Source organism: Myzus persicae, unplaced genomic scaffold, assembly GCF_001856785.1.
Source record: "Myzus persicae strain clone G006 unplaced genomic scaffold, MPER_G0061.0, whole genome shotgun sequence".
In the NCBI taxonomy this organism is placed as follows: domain Eukaryota; kingdom Metazoa; phylum Arthropoda; class Insecta; order Hemiptera; family Aphididae; genus Myzus; species Myzus persicae.
The window spans coordinates 386,783-401,408 of NW_019101876.1; the positions used below are offsets into that span (position 1 = coordinate 386,783).

At 32.5% G+C, this 14,626-nt stretch overlaps 1 protein-coding gene across 1 annotated transcript in view; it reads left to right on the forward strand.

Moving 5' to 3' along the window:
- The window catches only part of LOC111030628 (flocculation protein FLO11-like), a 180,281-nt gene that overhangs the window by 147,794 nt on the left and 17,861 nt on the right, over positions 1-14,626 (forward strand). Inside the window, exons 5-6 of the mRNA XM_022310216.1 lie at positions 9,143-9,373; positions 12,053-12,322. Coding sequence (XP_022165908.1) covers positions 9,143-9,373; positions 12,053-12,322 — 501 coding nt within the window. The remainder of the gene's footprint in view (positions 1-9,142; positions 9,374-12,052; positions 12,323-14,626) is intronic.

Genomic DNA, 14,626 nt, shown 5'->3' on the forward strand with positions numbered 1-14,626 from the left:
ATTATTACGCATGTCTTGTTAAACCCGTGTATTTTGCTATATCTATCTGCAGTTCGTTTTTCAGAATGATGAGACAGAATTGTTTTTTTCCATCTAGGAAAAATCGATCGGATTCTCGTCTTCGTAATGTTATGCTCATATTATTATTATGTTACATAATACTATACCAAAGACTCTCACCTGAATGCATCAAATAAAAAAAACAAACTACTAGGTACTAATAAACTCTAGGCGTAAATCTCCTTGTTATTACTTGGCTATAATATGGTTTTATTGATTTCAAAATAAAATTACTTTTTAATAAGACCCTCCTATTATTGTACCCAATTATAAAGGAGGCTTGAAAAATCAAACACTAAGGGGTTTGGGGGCAATGATAATTTGAAAAATATAGTTATTTAATAATAATATCTAATTACATATTTTGAAAGTTATAAAAATGATCAGAGTATATTGTAATGTACCTTCTTTGTTAATTATTAGACATTTAATTTTTTTGTAATTGAAAAATTACCATTCGAATGTTGATTTATAAATATAACAATTTCCAAAAACATAATTAGGTAGGTTTAGTTATTATTTTGAAAAAAAGGATTGTATCTTCAGCAAAACACTCTTATATAAATATAAATATACGAAGAGCGGTCCTTATTATATTTAAAACATTTGGAAGTCAAAATATTAAATTCTTATTTGTAATATATCTCCAAATAATTATTTATTATTATTAAAGAAAAAAAGACGGGTTAGAATGCTTGGTGAATATTATATACTCTATACATGCCGTTTAGCTAGGCGTGGTAGAATATATTTTGCATCATACGACCGCCGTGCATTATTATTATTATTATTATTATTATTATTATTTGGTGCACGATACATCATACATTATATTATTTCGTAATATATGCAAATAATTCACCGAATAAGTTTTTAGCCTTCGCGACGCTCCAGATGTATGTTCGTGAATATACAGTTTGTTTATCATACTTGTGGGCCGGGGACATGGCTCTGTATGTTAAAACTTTACATTTAGCCGTCGTAATTCCACTGCAATACCGACCAACGAGTGGAATTCTGTGTACAATAATTACACAAATGAACGACGTTGTATAACGCTCTTGGCCGGTGTTCACGGGTAGGTATACACATATAATACGGCATACAGATATATACTTCGCCAACTTTAAATGGGAATTCATCGAAATTGCTAAATATTGATTAGAACCTTGAGACGTCAATAATATATTCCCCTTGTGGTGCTTTTGAACTTTTTGCCAATTAAGTTTTGTATAATTTAAAGTTTTTTGTCCGTCCGACCATGTACGCAGTGAACGATTGAGTGAGGGTAAGCTAAAGAGATTGAGATTGAGAAGGAAAGGCAGAGTGTGAGAAAGAAGGACAAAACGTCAAATCAATATAATTTTATCCGTATGTAATAATCATAAATTCTCCAAAATACCATTGGCACGAAAGGACTTAAAAAAAAAAAAACTGTATTTCTTAGGACGAACAGCAACATCGTTACAAGTGTTGTGTCGTAAGAAGGAATAAAAGTGCTACGCGGGGCGTCGTATGCGACAAGCGAGTGGAAAACCGTTACCGCCGGTGGAGAGCAGCTTAACGTTAAACGCTAATCCCATTGTGCAAACCATAATATAAACTTTAATGCTTTCCCGGTGCTTTCGTATTTATGGATGTCCAGGCCGAGGTCGTAAACTTTTTCGAAAACTTGGCTTAGTTCCCACTGGGAACCGACGGGAGAAAAAAATTAACCTCAAGTAGCTCAACGTCCGACAAATTGTTTACAAAACTTCGAGTTTTGATCGGAATTGGTGAGTTATACAAAACACAAATAATAATAAGTCGACGTTGATCTGTTTTGAAAAAAAGTTGTTGTATATTTTATTGTGTTTTATAAATGCCTGTTTTGGACGAAATTTCTCCCTTCGTGGTTATTAATATTGAAATATTAACTAATAGTAACTACGTTTGTGGTGTACCCGTATATCATTATGTTTCATATTGTAGTATTAAAATATTTCTTACGAACGTGATTTCATTAAAATTGTTTTTTTTTTTTGTTGGTAAAATTTTCGAAGATTTTAAAATTTAAAAAAATGTCACTAAGATATTATTGTTTGATGATAAGTAAGCTTTTTTTAATTCCAATGTGTCGAATTTATATTATCATTTAACTGCAAGCTGCGTCACTGTAGCTTAGATTATAACGAGTAATCAACTGATAGTGTCAAATTTAAATAACGTTATTAAAAAAAAAAAGTAAATATGAAATGCCTGGGTTTTTTCACGTTCACGTTTTGCGTTTTGCATTAAAATGTACGAAGTGTATATATATATATATATATTGTACATCGTTCGATGTCTAACATAAATCAATGTTTTTCTTCCCTCTCATTTACATTGGTAGAGTAATAGTATAATAAATCAACCTTCAAATACGTTTTATGTTAAATTTTAAATGAAATACTTCCAATTCAAAAATTACTATTTCGTTATAATTCATTATAATAATATGCAATGCGATTCCTATTTAACTCAATGATCGTAAGATTTTGTGATTTCAATCAAATGTTTTAAATACTTTTAAGTACACAAATTATATTAGTCCAAACGTTGGTAAGTTTATAAAATAAATTAACTTAAGTTAACAGAACGTTAGGTACCTAAGTTACATAATTTAATAATTACCATACAATACGTTGAACCATAAACGTATACAGTTAAAACAGAGAACAATTTAACTTAATTCAGTCGTAAAAATGTTAGTTAATTTTATTTTATTGTCTCCCGAGACACGCAATATGTAATAATTATTGTACTACTTTCTATTTTTTAAATCATTAATTGTTTTGTTTAAAATGTTTAACAAAAATATATTATCCTTCTTTTTATTTGGCCCATTATTCATGGTTTAGGAAATTATGATAATTACCAAATTATTTAATTGAGAAATATGTATTTAATTATTTATTTTTTTTAATAATTGTATAGGTAAATCGTTATCATACAAAAATTATCAAATCAATTAACTTATAACCAACATTTTAGTACATATTCCATTTTTAAAACTAGAACTAGAACATCTTAAGTTATTACTAGGGTCTAGGGTATAAGGAATAAGGATACTTAATTAATATTGTTAGACTGATTAGGAAATTAATAAACTAGTTAAGTTAAAATGATTAAACAAAAAATAATTACCATTAAACTAGGCTTTAATTTTTTATTTAGTGATTTCCCACAGTTAGATATTATACATTTTTTTATACTAATTGATTTGCTATGATTTGTTTTTTGTATTTTATGTGTTTAATTTATTGCAGCAGATTTTTTTTCTTAAAATATCTGTTGCGTGTTTCTATTTATGAGCAGCAAAAAATATTTTTCGTTTTTTTTTTAAATTATCAGGGCCATGCAACATAATTTTACGAGGTAATCTCGCTGCCACTCAACTGTAGTTACCTCTACTAAAAATGCAATTAAATTAAAAATATATTCTAGAATTATCCCTTATGCAAGGTAACTTTCGAAAAAAAATATTTAGCTAACTATACACACTACCTTTATACAAACGTTATGTACAGTATACACACTAAACACAAATATGAGTCAAGGCATATTTATTATCCAACATTAAAAAAAAATTAAATTTCGAAAAAATCTTGACCTTGACCATACAAAATATAAGTGTTACAGTGAAAGTGTCATGCGAGAAAATGAATTTCCTCACATATTATCATATTTTATTTGGGCAGTGATATACAACTAGCAGTTATTGAGCATAGTATAAATGCGTTACAGATTGTATTATTTGGGAAATTCATCTACCTCGTTGTTTTCTAACCTACAACTATTATTATTTTTCGATCCACGATGCGTCTGTGCGTCGTCTTTCAAACCCAATAATCTATCTGACCTTTGTCGTTTTATTTCTGTGAGCGTGATTCATTATAACGTTTATCATAACTATATACATACACATATTGTATTAATTTAAGCAAAAATTAATTATGTTCATCGTGTTTTACCTCGTAATAATAATAATAATAATAATAATAATAATAAGATCTTCCGTGCCAAGCACGCGTGGGTAGTGTGGGTGGCGAGACTCTGTGAGGAATGATTAAAGTAATTAAAGACTAGAGTTTGTGGTTTAATCTCGTTTAGAATGTGTATACATGCTCGTCGAATAATATATAATTATTATGAACGACCGTTCGTGTACGTTCCCGACTCTAAGGCCACCTCCTTATTTATTTATACCTTAATGCATACCTATATACATATTATATCGTTATGTACCCATGTCGAATGGACGGCTCTTAATGTAGTTCGACGTCAGGGGGGCGAAGGAAAAACAGGATAGGTGTAGTATATTATAACCGTATATTACACTATCCGTTTGTTTTCGTACGTTTTCCACCATTGTTTCGTCCTACAATAACTCCGAGCGCTAATAAAATATTCATCAACAAAGGTACACGAGCAGAGATCGAACACAAAGTGTAATCGACCAGATCGACGGGTATACATATTATACACATGCATAATATTATTTGTACTCGGCTAGAGCAATCCATTAAATCTATCGAATCGAACCCATATAATATTATGTATACACATCATAATCGATTTCATGCAGAGAAAATATGATGTTTTATTAAGCGAAATGGGAGGTAGTACATGATATAGCTATGATGGTACCGAAATAGTCACAATAACCTTTTTTTATTGATTGTTTTCAATTTTGACGTCTTAATTTGAGTTAGTATATTAATCGTCGATTTCGCTCGATCGATAATTATACAATAAATTATATTAATTTTGTGCAAAATTGTATTACTTAGTAGTTTAATAATTATTCCGGATAGTATATTAGATACCTGTGACTCTTACGCGGTTCATCTATTGGTGAAGTTAATTCGGCGCTTAACCACGACCTCGCTCTCAACTGCAATAAAGATTATTATTCGCCGGTAAATGCAGTCCTTTGACTAATTTTCACTTTAGTGAAATATAATTTACTAGCTCACATCACAAGTACCAGCCACATACAGACTTACGGTGCTCGTCGGTCAAAGGACTTAACCCGTTTTGGCGTCGTCGACTCCTCACTCGCCGCCGGCACATCTCCATCAGACACTGTCGTCAGGGGATACCTAAACGCAAAAATCTATTTCCTCGGTGAGCCACAACCTGTTACTATTACGGTCAACGGCGGTGAAGTAGTTATTTTGTGCACGAGGGTACACCAAAAATGTGGACCTCACCATATTTATCTAATCAAATTGCTCGAAAATATAAAATTGTAAACATGTGTAGGGTAAGCATGGAATATAATAATCAATTTGAATTTTATTTGCCAATAATGTTATACACAGGTGAAAACCGTGAGAGTCGGTTGTTTGGAATAAGCGCAACACAAGCCGTCGAAGGAAAATTGTATAATCTAGAAAAAAAACCACCCCGTATTCATATTGTATAAGTAGCAGGGGTCTTGCAGTTATTTCGGTGGCCCAGTATAAAGCTCACGTAAGGAAGACAAATGCTACTCTCGAGAATTACACTCGCCCACTAGTGTACACACAGACACACACACACACACACACACACACACACACACACACATTTATAACCTTTCGTAAAAACTGTCATCGGGTATATAGTAAGTATCTAGGGTCACGGATATCCGGCGGTCCACTTAACCTCTAAGCACCACCGTCATTGTCGGTGGACGATAATGTCCAATCTGGGAATCACGTCAGCCATTATTCATGTCCGCGCGAACATCCGACCGGCCACCTTACGCACACACATATACATTATATACCCTTGACCATACCGCTCCTGATTACCAATTCGAATTTCGTTCGATTTTCGTTTTTCCTATTTCATTTCGTCGTTCACCTTGCCGGCAACTCAAGCGTCGTACGTTATGAAGACGTCTGTCCAATGTATGTATCTGTACTAAGTCGTGATGACGCGAATTTCTTTCCTCGAAAGTAGAAATAACTGTACTCAGATAACGACTGGTAACATCTCAAACTGTATCCTTTGAACCAGTGTTTACAAAGGAATTAACATAAACGTTCACACATAGGAAAATACAGTCGTACTTTAAGATGACCAACATTGTCTTACCTCGAGGACAGAGTCTTAACGGTCGATGTTGGAGGGGAGACATTCGTTTGAATGTGCTCCGCACAAAATATTTATCCTGGGTGCAATTTCAAATTCAATTAAATTAAACAATTTTATATTAATATAATAATTATAATTCTTTTGTTTATTTAAGACGTCCAAGATTCAAGTTATTTATTAAATTACAAAAATCTAAACTAGTTTGCTAGTTGTTATTTTCAAAGCGAATTATTCTACTAGCTAGTATTAGTATTATAGACGATAATCTAAAGTATAGTTGATTTCTCTTAGAACACGCCATATAGACATAATTAAGTTAGTCGATCTTCTTGCATCCTGGAACGTAGCCAAGTTTTTACTCGTTTTATAGTATAAAATCTTCTTTCAGCTGCACTCAGAGTCAATGTACATTTTTTGTAATGTCCTTTGTAATTAAATGATTAAATGCTATATTTCTTGAAACGATTTGGATTATTATTGGCGTATGGTTTAAGCTTTAGGGAAGAAATTGGCTCCTTCGACGGCGGATCCCCTGACTTAGCATGTATCTATGGGTTTTGGTGTTGAGTAAAATTATATAGTGTTATTCGTTATGTCTCTTGAGCTTATATTTCTGGTTACGTGGCAGCTGATGAGATGCTTTTCAAGTATTTAGAAGGACTTGAAGACTTCATTTGAAAACATCATAAACTCTATTAAACATACTAACTATAGTAACTAACTTGATCATATTTTTAAAAAAAAACCTTCGAAATAATATTATATGATTCTCAAAATGGACGTTAAATTAATCTGTATTTTCCTTGAAATATTCAAGTTATCAAGACTTCGGTTCGTCGAAAAGTCGTATACTCACGCTACGCGTGTAGATAATTATTCCGTGTTTTATTATTATTTACTCGATTTGTTTAACGAGTTTTTCCCGTCCGTCGTTGATGTGTAGTTTGGAAGTGCAACTTTCGATCGTTGTTTGTGACTGTCATGGAAATAAAACTTTGTGATTTTTTTATAGGCATTCACCGTTGCGACACATATTAAAAATTGATCGTCGCGAGTGTGATTGCGACTGCAGTGAACGAATGAGTTTTAAACTTTGCTGCGTTTCGATCAGTTCGAGTCTGCCGAGTAAACATGTCCAACATATATTGTTTAAATTATAATGTGATACAGACACAAATTATTCGTTTTATACAGAATTTAAAGTGAAAATACAGTTATACGAATATTTTAAAGATTTTAGTTAATAGTTTGTCATAATATGTGGAAACGACGAGTGCTCCTAAATCCAAACTGCAGTTGATCGTCGAGACATTGCGTTTTATAACTGGTTAGCTACATTATAAATAAATTAAACTTTTCTCGTATGTAAACGAAATATGAGACATTTTTAGAGTATTATATTCTAATAAATACATATATTATACTATATTGCACTAGCATGTGTGTTATACGGAAAAGTATTTGTCTGATGTATAATTTATTGCATCAGCGTGTAATATGATTAAGAGTGAATATTTGAGGAGAAAATATGTCATGCGTGGTGCTCATCTATAATATATTTCGTAGTCGCGTTAGGACGTTCATTTGACATGCAAAAACTCGTTGTTTTTTTTGTGAACTTGGGGCATAAAAATGATTTATAAAAAAATTGTTCAACGGCGATACCTCTATACAGCTATACTGTCCTACAACTACAGCAGTCGCGGTCAAATTGCATTGCAACGTCTATTCAGAACGTGACATTTATTTAAAATTGTTTCTTTTTTAACAATCTCTCTCTGTTTCGAATTTTTCGGCCATTAAATCTTATATTTTTCGCAAAGTCTAGCGATATCATAAATTACGCACCCTATATATAAGTGTATATACTGTATATACATATACATATATATATATATATATTATATACGCAGTACTCCACGTTATTAATGACACGTATAAAGCATCGTTATATTTGACACGGATACCTACTTTACAGCATTAGTGGAATTTTAAGACGACTTTCGAGAGAGAAAAAAATCCTTACACTCACTACAATAAATAATGTAGAGACAAAAAAAAATCGACTTAAAAATATGTTTTATACGATGGTTGTCTATAATACTTTATGATGTATAATATGATTATCTCGACCACATCGCAAGAATTACATAGTCATATATAGGCACGTTGAATAAAACAAAAACTGGCAAACTGTAAATAATATAACATTATAGCGATGTGCGAGTGGCATCGTACGAATATTAATTATAAAATATAACTTAATGCGATGGTTAACATTATTTATCGTTATATAATATAATGGTATGATAATATAGCCTTAACCTTTACCGCGGTAACGGTATCATTGGCATCTGCCGTGGTTTACAGTATATTATCAATATTATTATATCCTCATAAAGTCGAAACGCGCGTTTGAACATTATCGCGGCTTTATGCTCGATCGGACATATATAAAATACACGATGTCCGTGTTTTGTTGTACTCGGTCATTGCCAAATTTTTGCGTTACTACGTTCTCGTTGGAATCACGTCAAAATTGATCTTGCAGTGACATGGACTTTAGACGAACTTTCACGGTATAATCATAATACATAAAATAATATATAAATAGAGTTTATTCGCCGTCATTCGGTTGATAATAATTTTTTTAAATTTAATTTTAAAAACTAATAAATTACACGGTCAAATTTCGATTTAGATTCATCAACATTTTCAAAAAAGTTTGTTTTTGTTTATAAAAAAAAAAGATTTTGTACGGCCAGAATACACACTCTAAACGGTATAAAAAATTGTGATATTTATTATAGTCCTGAAGAATATATATAAGTTACAAATATCAAAATTTGAATGAATTCATTATTAAAGGAAAAACAGGAGAGAGGTTTTTTTTTTAACCACGTTATTGTACGCTCGTTGTAATACAAGTTTTCAAACTTACCATCTCACTGACTATTTTTGTTTTTATATTTTTTAGACTCTCGTCTACAGAGATGGCATTCTGTTGTCCGGCCCGTTGTCCAGTCTGGTCCAGCACTTGGTACCCACCACTGATTATTACCCGGACCAAGCGTACCTGTTTGCGTTCATTCTCAGCTCTCGGCTGTTCGTGAAGCCACACGAGCTGCTCGCCAAAGTCGTCGCCGTGTGTCATGCCCAGCAAAGGCTCGGAGATCCAGTGTCTGTCGCCCTAAACCCTCACCACAAGGTAAGTACTGTAATTATAAATGTTTAATATATATGTATCGTGTAATACTTACTCAACTATCAAAAGATTACCTCAGGTTAATTTTGTCGAATTGTTTCGATAGGTTTATCATATACAAATAATAATTACAAACTCTATAACAATAATGTTTATATGGATTATTTCTATCTATAGTTTGGTATTCAGTAAACTTCGATACGTCACAGACATCCATTAAATCTGCCAACTCATATTATGATAATATAATATGAATATTGAATATAGTATAATTATAATTAAAAATATAATTTATATTCATTGAAAATAGAATTGAAAATAAATTAACCATAAACATATTTTAATAGTTTAATTTTCAACTATGCATTATATAATTTATTTTACTAAATTATTTTATCATAGTATAATTGTAGCCTTGGCATAAAAAAGTATCATTTAAAGTCTTTAGTGTATTGAAAAACTCAATGATTGTATATTTATCGAAATTTATTAATTTTTAATTTTCTACTTTATAGTATATAAAATATTTATAAGCTTGAATCGTTGCTTGTTTACATTTTTATATAATACTTGGTGTTTCTGATGACGCATTCATTATCTCGTAATTATTATTGTATACTATATTTTTTCCGCCGAAACCGGTTCGGTAACGCATTATTGTTATTATAGATGAATATTATTAGTCATGGTAACACGGCGTTCCGAATAGGCAATTCGGGTACATTGTAGATGGCGTGTTTCTCGATTTGCCGGTATCTCAGTGTACAATACTAATAATACTATCCTTATCATTATAATATTTTTAACCTGTTTTCAAAAACAAATGTGATTACATGCTTTTATTTTTATGCCTATTATACGATTGCAGTCATGTCACGAATGCCTTTGCTCTAATGTAAAGACGTATGAAATATTCTACTCCCAAATTTGTATAGTCAAACAATGCCGTGATATCAAACAGTTGTAAGACGTGAAATAAGAATAACTTAACAATTTCCAATAACGAAAAGAATGCATTTTCTAAATAATACGAACACTGCAGAGATGTGATTTATTAATAATAATATAAAATATAAACATCGAATTGTTAGTATTTGTCATTTTTGTTTATTCACGCGTCTCAGTTTAAAATTATGAAATAAACAAATATAAACGAATACATAGTCGTTCCGTTATATATGCAATAATAAACGTTCTGTTCCGATAAATTAAAATTCAATACAAATTTTAGTTTTATAATTCATATGCTTGTATGATTGCAATTAAATATATTATTAATATGCATTATATTATTAAACGTCTCGATTTCAAACTTGAGCGTGCCAGACAATCCGCCTTATCCTAATCTTTAGGTACAACATTATTGTGGTATCATACTATTTCCAAGGCGTGTTGTTTTCGGTGGTTACAATTTATAATTTACATTTGACCTACTTTTTCATATGTATCTTTAATATCTGATAATTAAAGAAAAAATGTATTTTATTTAGTATTAAAGATGCGCATTATATCAATAGCTAATACGCAAAAAATGTATGTCACATACTCACATAATATTACGTAAAGACACCAAACTTGTCAATAGCTATTCAAATTTCCCATTTTTTGTAAAAGCATTGTTATGTTGATAATTGTTGCTTACTAGGTGAACTAATAGATTATACCATGTTGCATAATATGTTAAAATATAAATTAATTTAACGCCTTTTCTACTTCATTTCCTATGATAACAATTTAAATACTATTGCTATATTGGCCCCTCTTTTTTTTATCGTCAGAAAAAGCAGTCATGTATAATATCAAAATAGTATTACCAAATTCGTCGAAAATCTCGTATTTTGAAAATTAAACGGAGTTCGTGTATACAATCGGACGTAGTTGCCATATATTTTATTAACTATTTATTATATTGTCTGTTATTGTCATGAGTATAAGTTTTTGTCGTTATAAAAGCACGAAGCAGACTTCAAATACATTACATAATATATCTTGACAAAGGTTGACAGGAGAGCTTTTTCGAAATATTTACTAATTATAAAATTATATGCGTCGCCCGTACAATAATGTATAGGAAGAAGGATTATTATCTTATTTTTACCGCTCGAGTATAAGCCATTGTCGTCGCGTTTCTATGTACAATACTATAGTATAATACGAAGCTCGCACTAGAGTAATTTAAATACCGCGCAGTATTGTGCTCTTAAATAATGTCTTCTCTTCGGCGGGAGCAGTGCAATCTTTAGGAATGTTTTTTGCCGTCGACCGAGATTCCGAACGAGTCGTCGCCTCTGCTTTCGTCGTTTATATATTAGTGTAGGAGGACTTTTTTTTCAACGTATACTCAATGGTCGTTTTCTAGGAAATATTTCGGTTGCCGTAAAAAAAAATATTTACTATGTAGTATAAATGTTTCCATTCCCATAATACGCCAACAATAAGTTCGATGATTCCACGAGTATGTATGGAATCTTTAACTATAATTTATAACATTAATATTTACATTTTGTAAAATTACATTGTATTATAGTACCTACAAGCGTAATAATTTTTGTACTCGACCCCACCATCCACCGGTAATTCGACTCAAATCAGTGAATAAGACAAAATTCATTAAAATTTAACTTTGAGCCTGCACAATATGTAAGTTATTTATTTAAGTTGTTTTTTCCTTCTTCTATACAGGATCAGCTGTCACGGTTCGTGCCACGGTTGGTGCAACTGTTGGCCGAGTGGACGGACAAGTTTCCGTACGACTTCCGTGACGAACGGGTCATGGCACACGTCAGGGAGATCACGCATCAGTGCGTGTCCGTCGAACCGGCCGTCCGGCACCAGGTCTCCGCGATGCTTCAGACGCTGTTGCACCGGCTCACGGCCCTCGACAAGTACGAGACTTTCCTGCAGCAGACCGGCACCGATGCCACAGTCGGATCCGCTGATGCTCTGTCACCGGTGAGTGTTGCTGGATTGTATATATATATATTTTTTTTTCATAAATAATATCACGGAAATCCTACGTAGAACACATTCCCGCTAGTTTGCGGGGCGTATTTTAACAATCGAGTCCAACCGATTTCGTTTTTAACACTCGGCGAGTTACTCTCTTTGGTTATATTGAGTCGGCAGATACATTATCATTCATACACCGAAGACACCACGAAACCATCATTTCTATTGGGTCTTCTATATCTTTCTTTTCATTTATTACCGTTGTACCGATTTGTTTCATTACATCCATCAATTACAATTCGATTGAAAAAGGAACGGTCAGCCGGTAGCTTTGACTTTGATACACATCTGACACATTCGCTAATCGAAATCACGTGAAAAATTGATTCAACTGATAGGTCTAGTCACTAGACTCTAAAGTGTATTACCGTCTGTGAAAGTTTTTCAGCAGCCGACCACAGTAGTATTCGATGTTATAAACTCGCTGGTATATGATTTCATCGATTTCTCAATTTCTTCTTTTTTAGTGGAAAGGGTACATCGATTATCGTCAGAATAGGTAGTTTAAAAAAAATATGGGTTCTAATAATTGGTGAGCTATTAGAACCATTACTGTGTGGGGAAAATATTATGGACTTCCCTTACCAAATTACAAATCGTAATATTTTGCTATTTGTTTCTAAACTTATACCCAGACATTTCTTATTGAAAATAATATTATAATTTTAATTGTTTAAGTTCTATTTTTCTTATATAGCTATATTATATACCACAATTAAGTTTTGTAAAATCTAAAGTATCTTATTGTGCTGGCTAATAGATAGCCCAACGACTTACTTTACTCTCTTACTCTCTGGTAAGTGCTCATAGTATAAGGTTTTCGTGTGGTCGTCGACCTTATATGATATATCGCGATTTAAAACAACGGATGTTTAAATATTATAATATAGTACTGCAGTCATGATGTGAAATGGAAATTATTTTTTAATTAATCGATAAAAATACGGAGTGACCGAGGTGACCAGTGCGCATTTTACGTGTGAAAATATACACGCCGCGGTGCTGCGAGACGTGTTACCCGAGTCCTTTGCCACCGATCCTCCCGCACCGAGCGTGACACGCCGAGTGCATTTAATATTAATATACGTGGATTATTATAATATTACAAACGAGACGATGCTTATTTGTATTAATATATTATTGCATTATCGCGTCGTGCGTGTATACGTGCTTTGCGCTAGATATAATATCTACATGTTTTAACCTCCCCCAAATCACGCTCCTCGTTTGCCGCGCGTCACACTATGGTGATCCGGTGGCGGTATTTATCGCGCATACAAGTCACGTGCGTTTAAAATTACCTACACTGTAAATGATGTACATCGCGCTCGCCGTTCGGTTCGGGGCCGGTTGTGGTAGTTAAGGTCTCGTGGCTCGCACTGTACTCGCGCACATGTAATTACGTATGCACGTCTGTATGTGCGCATATCATAATATTATATTATCCGAAGATCTAGTTTTAACTGTCGTTGTTTAAATCAAACTTATGAGCGTGTTCTAGCCGTCGAAGTTTTTTTTTCTGCTATATATTTGAACATTGAAGTGATATTATCGTGCCTGTCGTATTATATTGGCTATTGCGTATAGTAATATTAATATTAATCTTTTACCGACTTACCGTGCGTTTTCGCTAAATAATCAGAATATCAGATGTTCAGACTGCTTTTAGTTATTGACCTCCGGTTTTAATGGGCGTCTATAAGTGCAGCAGTGTATAATATTACTATATAGTATTATAGTGTAGTTCCGAGAGCCCCCCCTATACACTATGTGTTTTACTTACCCGGCATACGACATTTAGATCGAAATATTTGGTCGCAGGACGATAACAGTAATCACTTTTTATACTCGTAGGTTTTATACTCACCCGAAAATAATTATTTTTGTTACTTTTATTTAATATGATCGGAAATGCTTTCAATATAACTATTATCTGCAAGCCGGAATTTGGAGATCATCAATTAAAATCGTTTGGCTATTTTAACGATATCGGTGCTCGTTTCTATTAAACAACATAATATGCAAAATTCACAAATTACAGCTATAACGTAGCAGCTATTGAGTCGTATAATACAATATAGTATCGGATATTTGTGATATTTACATACCACTGTTACAATAACACACGTATTCATATCGAACGAAATCGTTGAAAATTATTGGATAGTTCCACGTCGGCATTTTATGGTGTTTAATTGTATTTAAATATTTATTTACGTCAACGCCTGCCATAGTGAATAACAGCGG